The sequence below is a fragment of the Arachis ipaensis genome, chromosome B2, assembly GCF_059453495.1.
Source record: "Arachis ipaensis isolate K30076 ecotype BB chromosome B2, ASM5945349v1, whole genome shotgun sequence".
Lineage (NCBI taxonomy): Eukaryota > Viridiplantae > Streptophyta > Magnoliopsida > Fabales > Fabaceae > Arachis > Arachis ipaensis.
The window spans coordinates 110104014-110117541 of NC_142437.1; the positions used below are offsets into that span (position 1 = coordinate 110104014).

Genomic DNA, 13528 nt, shown 5'->3' on the forward strand with positions numbered 1-13528 from the left:
TAATTATTTTTTTTTTTTTACCCTTATTTTCACCTTATCCACGTTAATTATTTTTTTTTTGTTGTCTGCCCTATTTTCCAATCCAAAAAGCCAAGAATTAATTCGTCGTGAATCCGAGTTCTGTTTAATATTGTACTGCTGGCTAATGAATTGATACAAAACTTTTTTTTTTGGATCTGGGTACAGAACCTTTAATATGTTAACCCAGAATGACAAATGGGCCGGTTCTGTGAAGGCCCAAATAACATTGTCAAAATAAAATTTAAATTAAAAAGATTTTTCAAGTTAAAAAAATATTCAATCAAAAAAAAATTTTGATGCAATAATAATAAAATATTTTATACACTTATCTAGTAAATATAAATTAAAATAATATTATATAATTAAATATACGTATACAACTATTTTAAAGTAATTCTGTATTAAAATTAAATTCTAAAAACAAAAAGTTTCTTATCCTAAAAAGTTAACATGTAGGTAGCCACTGCAATCTTACAATTTTGATTGGGTGGAAAACCAATAAACCCGGCCCAAATAATTCTCTACCATATGGGCCTCTTATATTATTAAATTACGATTTTGCCAGTAACCCTAAACACTGAAATCTCATCCATTCACCTATATAAGAAACCTCAACAACGCTTTTCGGCTTCTCTCTGATGTTGAGTTTCCCATGTGTAACTAACTGACTAATTGTGTTCTTCAATCTCATCGCTTCTGCTGTTCAAGACCCTTGGCTATTTTGGCATCTTGATATTAAATCCTTCTGTTTGTTCACGTTTGTTTGATTTGAACTATTTTAGATTTGGAATGAGTGGTCTTTTAAATCAATCACTCATAACTTTTCGTTTGGTTAATGATTGTGTTGTTGAATGCTGATCTTTCAGTGTTTTGTGATGTTTCCTGCAACTATTGCTTCTGCCGATGATGTTTTTCCGTAGGCTTGTAATGATCTCTGATATGATTGGAAGAAATTTACTTCCAAAAACTGAGATTACTGAGGCATTACTCTCCTTTTTTTTTTTCTTTAAACGATTTATTACTAAGCTGATTTTTTTTATATGATGGTGGTTTTATTTGATGATTGTTTATGACTTTCCTAGCAGCAGCAAAGCATCAATTTTTGTATTTTAATTTGAGGGTATTTAACTAAAAAAGATAGATGCTGTTGAAATTTATCAGAATGTCTGCAAGTAAGTTTGATTTGCCAATGTGTGTACTTCTTTGCCGTGACATTGGATGAGTTCAAAGTATCACAAACGTTACATGAACAACCCAATTTGTGTATAATTCTTCTTTAAGTACTATAAATAAATAGAGTAATACCTTAAATTAAATAAGACCGAAATTTTTAGTCCAACACGTTTGTTCTAAAAAAATTTTAATCTATCTTTCTATTTCGTGAGATAAATTGATTTCAGCATGTGTCTTAAATAATTATAGGATTTGATTTGTCTATTTTTTTTAGATTTTAACGATATTTTTTAGTCTGAATTTGGATTTATTAAATTTTAAATTTTTATTTTAGATGGTAAAATGTGATCTTTCACGACTTATTTTATAAATGAGATCAAAAGAAAATATGAAAAAAAAACCATTTAAAAGTGAAAGATCATATTTTACCCTTTAAAATAAAATTCAAAATTTAAAATATCCAAATCACATTTTATCAAACATTAATCTTTCTCTTGCTGGCCAATAGAAGGTAATGGTATACATTAAAAAATCAAAATGTGTTAACCGGTTAAAAAATCATAACCACATTTTGGTTAATCAATTTAACAAAATAATTTTAAAATTATATCCATATTTTTTAAAATTGGTTAACCAAAACCAAATTCCAAAAAATCGATTTCTAACTGGTTAATCAAAATTCAAAACTAAAATCAAATTTTAAAAAATTTTAATTTTAATTTTTAGATTAAAAATTCAATTTAAAAAATAGTTTTTTTTAGAAAAGCGGTTTTTTTAGTAAAAATTGATTTTATTTTTCCACAAACTAGTTATTTTTTTAAAATTGGTTTTTATTTTATAACCGGTTAAAAATTGGTTTTTAAATTTTATAATCGGTTAATAACTAATTTTATCATATAAAACCAATTTGCTTAATTAACTAATTTGGTTAACCAAAAAATAAGTTTGGTTTTTAGATTAACCAAACCGTGTACAGTGGAGGAAGTTCCATTTAAGGAACACTGCATGCACAAAGACGCATTCAAACTCTTGATACTTGCTTAAGTGGACTAGTGAGTAGACCAATCCAACTTGATTATTATCTAACTAGTTTTATTAAAATTTAAATTGATATATACATAAAATAAAAAGTTAATGATTAATTTGGTGATTAAAATTTATTGAAAATTAAATTGTTTGACTAAAATTTTTAAACAATAATTTAAAAAAATATTAAGAGATTAATATTGTTTATAAATATTATTTAAAAATAACTCTAAAAAATATTAACGACAAATAAAGTCTTGAAAATTTTAAAAATACGATAAAAAGAACTAGATATTAAATATATATTTTTAAAAAGATTTTAGAGATCATATTTTAAGTAATTTTTTTACAAATATCATTAAAAAATATTTTTTTATCTTTAAATTTTTGTAATTTTATGTCAAGTGAATTTTTAAATTTTTTTATTATAAATAACTTAATTTTTCTAAAAAATAAAAATTAGAGATTAAATTTTAGAAGAATTTTTTGAAATAAAATAATAAAATATTATTTTTCAAAACAAATATTCTCATGTTTATTTTTCGAAATTCTTTTTCTTTTTTGGAAGCTGGAGTAAATTCGCCCACTACATCGGTGAATTTCATGACAAATAAAGAGTTCGTCTAATGGCACAACGAATTTCATGTCAATTATAAAAGCGAGGTAGCCCCCCTCATTTTTTTCACTTTTTCACCTACGGCGAACTATCTTCCTCTTATTTTTCCTCTTCTTCCCATTTTCACTTTCATTCTCTTTTCTCGTATTCTCTTCTCTCCTCAAGTAAAATTTCAAGTAAATTATCTAAACTACTTCTTTATTTTTAAATTATTTTATTTTGATATTATTTTATTAAGTTTAGAATAAAATTTTGGATATAATTAATTAGTATTAGATATTATTAAACTAATAATTATATAGACTTAATTAACTGAAAATATGAAGATAAAAGGGGGGCGAATCTCATTTTTTTTTTAATTCAAATAAATCAGAGTTATCTGGGATTCCTGGAAACAGTCCCCGGGCCCGGCTATCCATTGCTGGGAATTCAAATTTGATCGCCTTCCATACTTCACAAGCAGCAGCTAATTCAGGACTCCATTTGCTCGCCTCACGGATGATTTCATTACCCTCAAATTTAGAATTAATTATTTAAAAAGTATAGGAATAATTATTTTTAATTATTTACTTAGAAATATAGGAATTATTATTCAGAGTTAATGCTTTAAAAATCAGTATAAAAGTTATTTAAAATTAATTATTTAGAGATATTTTATTAACTATTTAGAATAATATATTAAATTACTTAGTGATTTTTTAATTTGTGGATTTAAAATTATTGATATTAATTTTATAAATATTTTATTTTAGACACTTTAATGAACTAAGAGTTAGTAGATTACGAGGAGGTGTTGTATAAATTAAATTAAGTAGAACACATTATTAACAAACTTGACCAACTAGTATAACGAATGTTTAAATTATGAGTTTAATAAGGATAACATATGTATATTATTTTAAGTATGTATTTGACATAAAATTTTAAATACTTTTTAGCCTAATAGGGTGTTGCAGACGCGTCAGAATTTACTGGCAGGACCCAATGAGCGTATCAAGATATACCTCCGACGGGCTGGTTTCAAGCATGTGGTCTATATGGTTAAGTGAAACCATAACTGGGTATTTGTGTTGGTAGAGAGATAGCAGCCAGAGTCTCAAACTTTTCACATGCCATGTGGGGAGATGATGATTACCTTACAAGATATGGCATATCAGATGGGTCTAATTGTTGATGGAGACCCTGTTAGCGATTGCATTGGTGGTTGGGAGTAGTATTATGACAGGTGTTCTATGGAAGACCTGTGTTAGCAGCTACTAGAACATGTACCATGTCCGAACTACTGATAGGGTCAGAATAAGTAGACCGTCAACTTATCGTGGTTTAGAGACACTGTTTGTGATGAGTTGGCTGAGGATGCGACAGAGGAGCGACTACTTCAGTACTCCCGAAGGTACATTATGCAAATCTTATGGGACATTCTGTTTCCAGATGCATCTGACTCCCGTGTGCACATGAGATGGTTACCTCTGTTGGAGGGCCTAAACTGCTGTGGCCAGCTGTCTTCGGGTTTATCTGTTCTTGCATGGTTGTACCACCAGATGTGTCGTGCAACCGACTATAGGCAGTGAAATTTGAGTGAATGGGGGAATTGCTTCTATCCTAGGCATATCATTGCATCCCAAGCTGTCGGCTCTCTGGTTTTGATTAGCGACGATTTTCATTGATGGAGAGATATGACATGCATTTAGGAAGTGTAGTTTTATTTTTATGTAAGTTAGTGTAAGTAACTATTTATTATTGTGTGAAGTTTAATCTTCCAATGTATGACAGGAGGTTGGGTCATGAGCTACGCAATGACACTGTGGAGACCAGACTTCGATTTTGGGGATGGATTCTGAACAACATCAGCATTTATCATGTATGTGATAAATGTTAATAGAAAAGTTAAATATGTTAGGTCGACTGGACTCCGTACGCTGACCTTTACATTTAGGAGTTGATTCCAGCGTGGGTATTACTTGGTGAGCCATCGTATCCTACGGCCCTCATTTAGCATACTGCCCATTGTTCTCACGGCATTTCTTTGAGCCAATTCATGATTGTCACATTCTCCCCCCCCCCCCTCAATCTATCGAAGTAATGTGTAAATTCTCAGCGTAAGTTCGAATAGGTTGAGTACACCAAGACCTTCTTCAAATCCTTATTCTTAAAGTGCGTCATGAAGTTAGCGGCAATATGTCTTGTACAAAATGCTTGATATGCATGCGGTTTTCACCCACTGTCGGTGTTTAGTGCAGCATCAATGGACTAGTGCCTGTCTGAAATGACCAAAAGGCCTCGCTGAGGCGTCACTTGTTGTCTGAGGTTAGACAGAAAGAATGACCAGAGCTCCTTTATCTCTCCTTCGACCATAACAAATGCAATAGACAATATGTTTGAATTACCATCTTGGGCAATAATCATTTGTAGAGCACTTCTATATTTACCATACAAATGAGTGTCATCAATCGAGATAAATAGTTTGCAATGCTTGAAAGCTTTTACACAAGGAGGGAACATCCAAAACATTCGATGAAACATTCACTATCGTTATCATCACCCCGATACTATGTTACAAGTTGCACCCAAGTACCTAAATCAGGAACCTCATTAGAACATGTTAAAATACAATGAACCATACGTAACTAACTAACTAAATACAATATAATCAATCTTACTGGGTAGGTACATCTGCATTGCGAATAACTACCTAGGAAGCTCGTTATACAATGCTTTTCAATCTATCTATATATCTTTGCAATGACTCTCTGCTTTGCAAGCCAAACTTTTCTATAAGATGCCTTGTAACCAAAGTGATTCTCAATAGCTCTTTGGAGAACTCTTATACTGATCGTAGGATCCGCCTTCACCATGGTAAATATGTGTTTAGCTACCGCCTTTGAATCCAATCTTCCATGGTCTTGACCTAATGTTGTTTGCATGCAAGAATGCAGACCGTTGTATCTCCCAACTTCTCATTTTTTTCTACTTTTTGATGATATGCAATGCGTATGTTCCATTGACATCCCGACCCAAACTAAGTGCGTTGGGCCGAATACTTAAACTAGTCACAGTCTGATATCTTATACTCCACAGCCCTCCTGATGCTATACATCTTTACTGCTATCACGACTTCTTTTTTGTTTTTGAACTGCTGTCCAATCTCAAACTCATGTGTTGGATCATCCTCGAATCTTCCTGGACCAAAGGACCAATCTACATTCATTGCGTCAAGGTTCAATGTGGAACAGTGAGAAGGATGATCATACAGTCTGGAAATAGCAGACTGTGTTAGCGCAATTTATGACACTGTGAAGTTGTTTAGCTCTTCGTCTTCCTCCTCAGATATGTCCATCGGTTCAACACCTACATCTTTATCATTGAACACAGAGTGAGCTTGATAATGATCCATTATTGGGTCTCCAACTGTAGAACCATTATGGCTTTCATAATCCGCTTCCAATACACCATCATTATAATCCTCAGAATTTTACTCCCCTTGGGTGGTATGTTCAAATCAACCATTAACCTTTTAATATTTGTTCTGACTGTCACAGATAAGTCATCACCCACTTTTAAAGAAGTCTCTGCACACATATCAATCAGAAATACAAATAACTCTAACAGATAAACGTTTGGAAAATGATTGTACCAATCCCTATATCTTCGAGATCACATATTTGATACCTTGATCTAATAAAAAATTATTAAAAGTGATGCTTATATAAAAATAATATTAAAATATTCAACAAAAAATAAGGAAATAAGAAAAAATAAAATATATTTTGTAAATTAAAGTGCCATCCTCCTTCATCGGATTCTGTAATAGATTTTTTCACCCACTTCGTATATTGTTGACAAATCGTGTCTACTATAAAATTTTTCAACGTCTCCACCTCTTTTATTTTATATGGCAACTATACAAAAATTGGTTATGTAGAACTAAACAAAACAGATCCATCTTGATCAAACACAATTTATTCACCGTTATAATGATATGATAATAATGATATTTCAGTTATTATAGTGAGAATAGTGATGAGAAGTATAAAGGAGAAAAAGTAAATGTAGATATAAACAAAAAGAACTCCATCTATGTGATTTTATATCAGGATTTGGGCTAAGTTCACTGCTAGCAAATGCGAATTTCATGAAATTTGTCAATGTAGTAAATGAACTTTATAATTTTCATAAAGTTCGTTAGACAAATTTGCTCCAGCGTAAAAAAATGGATTTCGAAAAGTAGGGATGAAAACATTTGTTTTGGAAAATAATTATTTTTTATTTTATTTTAGAATTTTTTCTTTAATTTTCATTCTAAATTTTTTTATACCTTTTAAATCCTTAGTTAATATCTTAAAATTCGGTTTTCTAGCTCCACGTGTCACAATATCCTTTTTCATGAAAGTTTTGTTTGCTTTTCTTTATTGGTGTTAAAAAGTTATCAAATGTGATGAAACTATGAAAGATAGAAGTCCCCAAAGTCTTATCACGTGCTAGTCATAGGTGGAAGTTTCAACACCTAATTAAAGTACCTGGTAGTTCAAAAAAATAATAAATGTAAACTCAAAGCATCAAACAAATGTGTTTGAAATTTGGCCAATCTATCTATTTTAAAATATAAAAGTTAGGAATTTGGATCTTCTAAATTTTAAATTTGTACTTTAGAGGGTAAAGTGTGATCTTCTACCCTTGAATGGTTTCTCTCTCATATTTATTCTTGGCCCCACCTATAAAATAAATGGTAAAAAATCATACTTTACTCTTTAAAGTGAAATTCAAACTTTAGAGAATCCAAATCCAAAAGTTGGATAGTCCAAGTATTCCCTTCTAAAACGTTGCTGTAGCAGTCTCTCATAAAACAACACCTGTCCTTTTTGCTATGAAAATTATAATTCTATCCTACCTAAACATTGCTAATTATAATACCTTATAACACCCACTTTTTTCTGCCACCGGTCCATGGAGAAGAAGAAAAGCAGCAATAATTTTCTCCCTAAATTTTAAGGTATCCTTTTATCCATGTAATAAAGAGAGGGGTGTTTTAGCCAGCAGATTGAAAGAAGATGTTGGTGCAGGCGTGCAGCAATTCCCCAAATTTGATTTTAGAAGAAGAGGTTGCACATCTGATTGAGCGGTTATTTTTTCGCTCAAATTTGACCCTTAAAAAAATCAAATTCTCTAATTCATTTTTTTCTCCTAACTCCCATTTATTCTCAAAACTAGGGGTGTTCGCGGTGCGGTTTGGATCGGTTTTAAGGGAAAAAGTCATCCGATCCGAACGTTTAATTTATGTGCGGTGCGGTTTGGATTGGATGAACCTTTTTTTGGAAATCCGATCCGATCCGATCCGATCCGATTACAAGCGGTTTGGATCCCGCGGTTTTTTAAATAAAAAAATAATAACTTAATTATAGAGTTGATAACCTGTCCAACAATCCAACATAATAATAAAACGTAAATTCCATAAAACATTATAAAGTAACATGTCCAAATATCCAACAATCCAATTATCCAACAGCAAGTCTTGAACAATAATTCTTCAATATAAAAACAACTAACTTATTCAAAAGTGGACGGAATAGCACTAATAAATCCTGAGTCACTGCTTTGAACATCCTGTGATAACCAAAATCAGTTTATGTTATTTTAATATTTTTTCAAATAATCAACATATTGAATTGATACTAACATAAACATTCCAAAATAAGAATATTACCTCAGGATATGAAGCTGACATTAAAGTTAAAATCAATTGAACAAATATAAAATCTGTAAAAGTACAACAAAAAATTTAATATAACAAATTCTCAAAGATAACAATAATAGATTGTCAAAAATAACAAATTTAACATAATAGATTGTCAAAGTAAAAAGAACAGATTGACTTCAAATTCAATAAATTAACAGAAATAGACACGTATAATGTTGATCATCATATAAAAAAAGGGGTAAAAACTCACCTAGAAGAGGAGGCGGCAATGACGTCGAAGAGGAGCGGCGGATGGTGTCGGCAACTTGGCATGTGATGGTGAGAGTGAGTGAGTCTGTGACGGTGAGATACGGTGAGAGACTGAGAATCTGAGAGTGAGTGAGAGTGAAGTTAAGGGATGCTCTTAGGGTTTGTGTTTCTTTGTGGGAAAGGAAAAATGGGGAATGACTGAATGAGTGTGTGCAATGCAGCGCTGTGGGTGATTGGGTCTGGGCTTGGTGGGGAAAAATTAAGGGAAATGGACTAAGGAACTAAGGCCTAAGGGAGTATGGGCTGCCGCTTTATGGCCGTATGCCACTATGTCGTATGGGTAATTGGGTTTCATCATCATCATCATCATCATCATCATCATCATCATCATCATTATATGCGGTTCGGTTCGGTTCGGTTGTGCATAGTGGAATCACAAACCGAACAGAACCGCAATAAAACCGATCTAAAATCCAAAATTGAGCGGTTTAAAACGGTTTTCGGTTTGGATCGGTGCAGTTTTGTAGTTTTTTTGGACCGGTTTGGATGTGAACACCCCTACTCAAAACTTACCTCTTTTCTTTAATACTTCCCCTCTCCTCTCCTCATTGACGTAGTTTTGACGGGGAGAGATTCTGCAGCTGATAACGGCAGCGTATTTGGTGGCGGCAGACAGGGTGCTGTTCGATTTTCAATCAAGTATGGGAGCATGACGAAGCAGATGAAGCCTTTCTTTGCCTCCACTGGTCAGCAGTGGAAGGAGCAGAAGCTCGCCGAAAAACCCGCAAAGTTCGTCGTCAGCACTGGCATTCAGGAGATAAAAGACCCCCATAAGGAGCTCATCACCAATGTCTAATCCTTCTCTTCCTCTTCCTCTCACCAACTGTAGCCTTATTTTCCCCTGAACTGATAGCTTTCATTTTTGGCACATCTTTCTTTCATTATTATGCAAAAGCTTTCATTTTCTCATACTATACTTTAAAAAAATTAAAAAATAAATTAACTCTTAATAAATTACATATTAAATATTATTATTTATATAATAATATATATTATCAACTATTTTATAATAATTAAATTTATATTTTTATTGAATAATATTTATTTAAAATTATAATTTAAATTCCTTTGCACGGGAAATAAAACTAGTATTTATTTAAATATTGCAAAAAAAAATCGAATTAAATATTTAAATAGATAAATTATTTATTAAATATAATTTTTTGATTATTTATGAAAAATATAAAGTTTATTGATGGTTTTTGTGGCACTTCCAACTTATTGAAGCCGTCTAAGAGTGGTTGGTGTCTTTGTGACATTTGGTTACTAGTCTTATCTTCCTCTTCGTTTCTGTTTCAGTCTCTTGAAATGGCAGCTGTAGTCAGCCACCACCACCACCACACCCTATTCTTCACTACCACGTGCTCCAAATCTTCCATTAGAACCACCAGGAGAAGTTCGCGCGCAAACTCTGTTCGCTGCTGTTCCGTTACCACGACCGACAATCCAACCGTAAAGTTGAGCAACGGCAACGATTCCCTCCACATATGCAGAGTCCTCAACGGAATGTGGCAGACCAGCGGAGGCTGGGGCCGTATCGACCGAGACGATGCCGTCAACGCCATGCTCCGCTACGCCGACGCCGGTCTCTCCACCTTCGACATGGCCGATCACTGTAAGTTATACTCTCTCTCTCTCTCTCTCTCTCTCTCTCTCTCTCTCTGCTGACGTGTTGTTTTCCATCTGAATCTGATTATGAGTTACTAATTAATTAATTAATCAATGGTTAAAAAAGTGCACTTTAGTTAAGCTGAATTTTGAACTATGCAATGCATAGCGGACATTTTGCAGTATATGTGATTAATGTATTGTATAGCTTCAAATAAATCATAATATGAATATATTAATATTATTAAGAAGGAAAAGGTAATAGTAAAGGCAACGTAAAAAATTTGGAGCCACATAAAATAAGTGATGTGCATGCTGATATGGTAGCCACATAATATGAATATATTAATATTATCCTGTGGCTCTGTTTGTGCTTAGTTGTTAGGAGTTAATAACACAAGTTACTTAAAAGGAACTTACCTATTTCATATTCCTGCTGAGTGCTGAAGCCTGAAGATACTGCTATAGTCACTGAAGCAATCTGGAAATGTCTGAGTTATTGATGCGGCTTCCTTTGAGCAAATTTACTTTCAGTGGGAATGGAACAGTAAGGGCTAGGAGATATAAGCATGCGAGTTCATGCCAGTGTGTGCTAACAGAGGATAAGCGAAGGATTGTTGTGAAGAATGGGAAGGATGCGTTGGATATATGTCGCGTTGTTAATGGGATGTGGCAGACGAGTGGTGGGTGGGGAAGAATTGAGAGGGATGGTGCTGTTGATGCTATGCTTAGATATGCTGATTCTGGGTTAACCACTTTTGATATGGCTGATATATGTATGCAACTTGGTGCTTTGATTGGTTGATCATGTTAATTTGGGATGTGATCAATTGATCATTATAGATGTTATGGATGTGGATTCTCCAAACATGCGGTGGTTTTTGTGATGAGGACTGTTTTTCTCATGTTGGTGTTCTTCGAATTTTGCAGATGGGCCTGCTGAAGATCTATATGGCATTTTCATCAACCGAGTTCGTCGTGAGCGTCCACCAGAATTCTTGGAGAAGGTCAGAGGGTGAGTTTGCTATGTGACTTGATATTCTATTCTCAAGTCCTTTTCGGCTTGAAGAAAGCACTAGTTGAGTTCTGTATTATGTTTCATTATATCCATCCTACTATACAATGGTATATTGGTGATTTAATAAGCGAAGGTATTATTGTCTTGGTCATTTTATCACTTATTGCAGTCTCACTAAATGGGTACCGCCGCCAGTTAAGATGACAAGAAGCTTTGTTAGTGACAGCATTAATGTTTCTAGGAAGAGAATGGATGTGGATTCCTTGGACATGCTTCAGTTTCATTGGTATTTAATCTTCTCCCAAGTGTGATTATTTGACTTTCTGAATTCTGACTATCACTCTCTGCAAGATTCTTGTCATCGTTTTACAGTTCTTAAATTTTGAGGCAAACTCAGCCATCAACATTTTCTGACATGAAGAGTCATATATCTTATCTTCATATTCTGTTGTCGAAATGAGCAATTCATTCTCATTATCTAAATGTATTCCTCTATTGTCTTTAGGTGGGATTATTCAAATCCTGGCTACCTTGATGCACTAAAACACCTCACAGATTTGAAAGATGAAGGTTAGTTTTGTTTCTGAGCTGCGGTTAATGGTCCCTATGTAAGTTCATATCTCATGATTTGATCAAACTACTTTAGTTAGCTCTGTACAGGTAAGATCAAGACAGTGGCTTTGACAAATTTTGATACAGAGAGATTACAAATTATTCTAGAAAATGAAATTCCTGTTGTAAGCAATCAGGTAAATCCAAGTGCTTTGTTTGTTTATTTTTCTCAGTTACTCTAATAGTTTGATGGTGCGTGATTCTCAGTGTTACTTCACTTCAGGTGCAACATTCAATTGTTGATATGCGTCCACAACAGAGAATGGCAGAGCTTTGTCAGCTTTCAGGAGTCAAACTTATAACGTTTGTCTAACCCCCTCTCGTTCAACCACCCACATAATTACATAAACACATACAATCCATCATACATTCATCTCTTCTAACGACTCAACTGCAATATTAAGAACTACGTTTTTATGTGAAGTTCCCATGAAATCTGTATAACTATGTTTTTAATATGTTCACAAAGTATTTTAACATTTCATGGCTGAAATGAAAGAAATAGTATTAGCATGAAGTTAAATTTCAGCAGCAGAAAATAGTTTTTCTCAAATATAAGATGATAGTGAAAGCATAAGAAATCAAACCAATTTTTCATCAGTGGTCGGTTTTTATGCAGGTATGGGACGGTAATGGGTGGTCTTCTGTCTGAGAAGTTCCTTGACACCAACATATCTATTCCCTTTGCTGGTCCAGCATTAAACACTCCCTCCCTTCAAAAGTACAAAAGGGTATGATTTCGCGACCAAGTTTAACTATCTACATTTATAGTTGTATTCATGTGTTAATCTGCACTCGGAACATGTGGCAGATGATAGATGCTTGGGGAGGATGGGGTTTGTTCCAGGGACTGCTAAGGTCGCTTAAACAAGTAGCTAATAAACACGGCGTTTCTATCCCAACTGTTGCCGTCAAGTACATTCTAGATCAGGTAGAGTTGATTTAGTCTTCAGCTCAAATTCAAAATCTTTGGCAGACATTCATATTACAGTTATTTTGTTCCTTTCCAAATTTGCAGCCTGCAGTAGGAGGATCAATGGTTGGTGTTAGACTTGGGTTGTCGGATCATATTGATGACTGCAATGCTATCTTCTCGCTTGTACTGGATGAAGACGATGTAAACAGCATAAAAGAAGCCTCAGCAAAAGGAAAGGATCTGCTTAAAGTGATTGGAGATTGTGGAGATGAGTACAGGCGTGCATGACTCCTGCTGCATGCATATCAACCAGGCAAACGTTGTTATTTATACAAACATAGGACAAAACAGTATAAATATTATGGGAGAATTCACGCCCAATTTTAATTTTGTGTATTGAATGGTTTTGTAATCTAGTTTTGTACCTAGGTAAATTCAAAACGCTGCAAATTACACCAAGAGAACTAGTTTTGTACTCATAAAAGTAGTCTTTATTGGACAAAAAGACTTTATAGTTAACTTTAATTTTGGATA

The 13528-nt window shown here is 33.4% G+C and overlaps 1 protein-coding gene across 2 annotated transcripts; it reads left to right on the forward strand.

The window, feature by feature from the left end:
- The first annotated feature begins 10013 nt into the window (after positions 1 to 10013).
- LOC107625772 (NAD(P)-linked oxidoreductase superfamily protein) lies at positions 10014 to 13528 on the forward strand. 2 transcript variants are annotated; one of them, XM_016328478.3, is made up of 9 exons: positions 10014 to 10455; positions 11379 to 11463; positions 11636 to 11752; positions 11972 to 12036; positions 12127 to 12215; positions 12302 to 12381; positions 12698 to 12809; positions 12890 to 13009; positions 13097 to 13528. In XM_016328478.3, exons 1-9 carry the CDS (start codon positions 10014 to 10016, stop codon positions 13280 to 13282), a joined length of 1296 nt encoding a protein of 431 aa, XP_016183964.2. In that variant the 3' UTR covers positions 13283 to 13528. The 2 variants fall into 2 exon arrangements, with proteins under 2 accessions (XP_016183964.2, XP_016183965.1); XM_016328479.3 differs by lacking the exon at positions 10014 to 10455 and adding an exon at positions 10814 to 11224.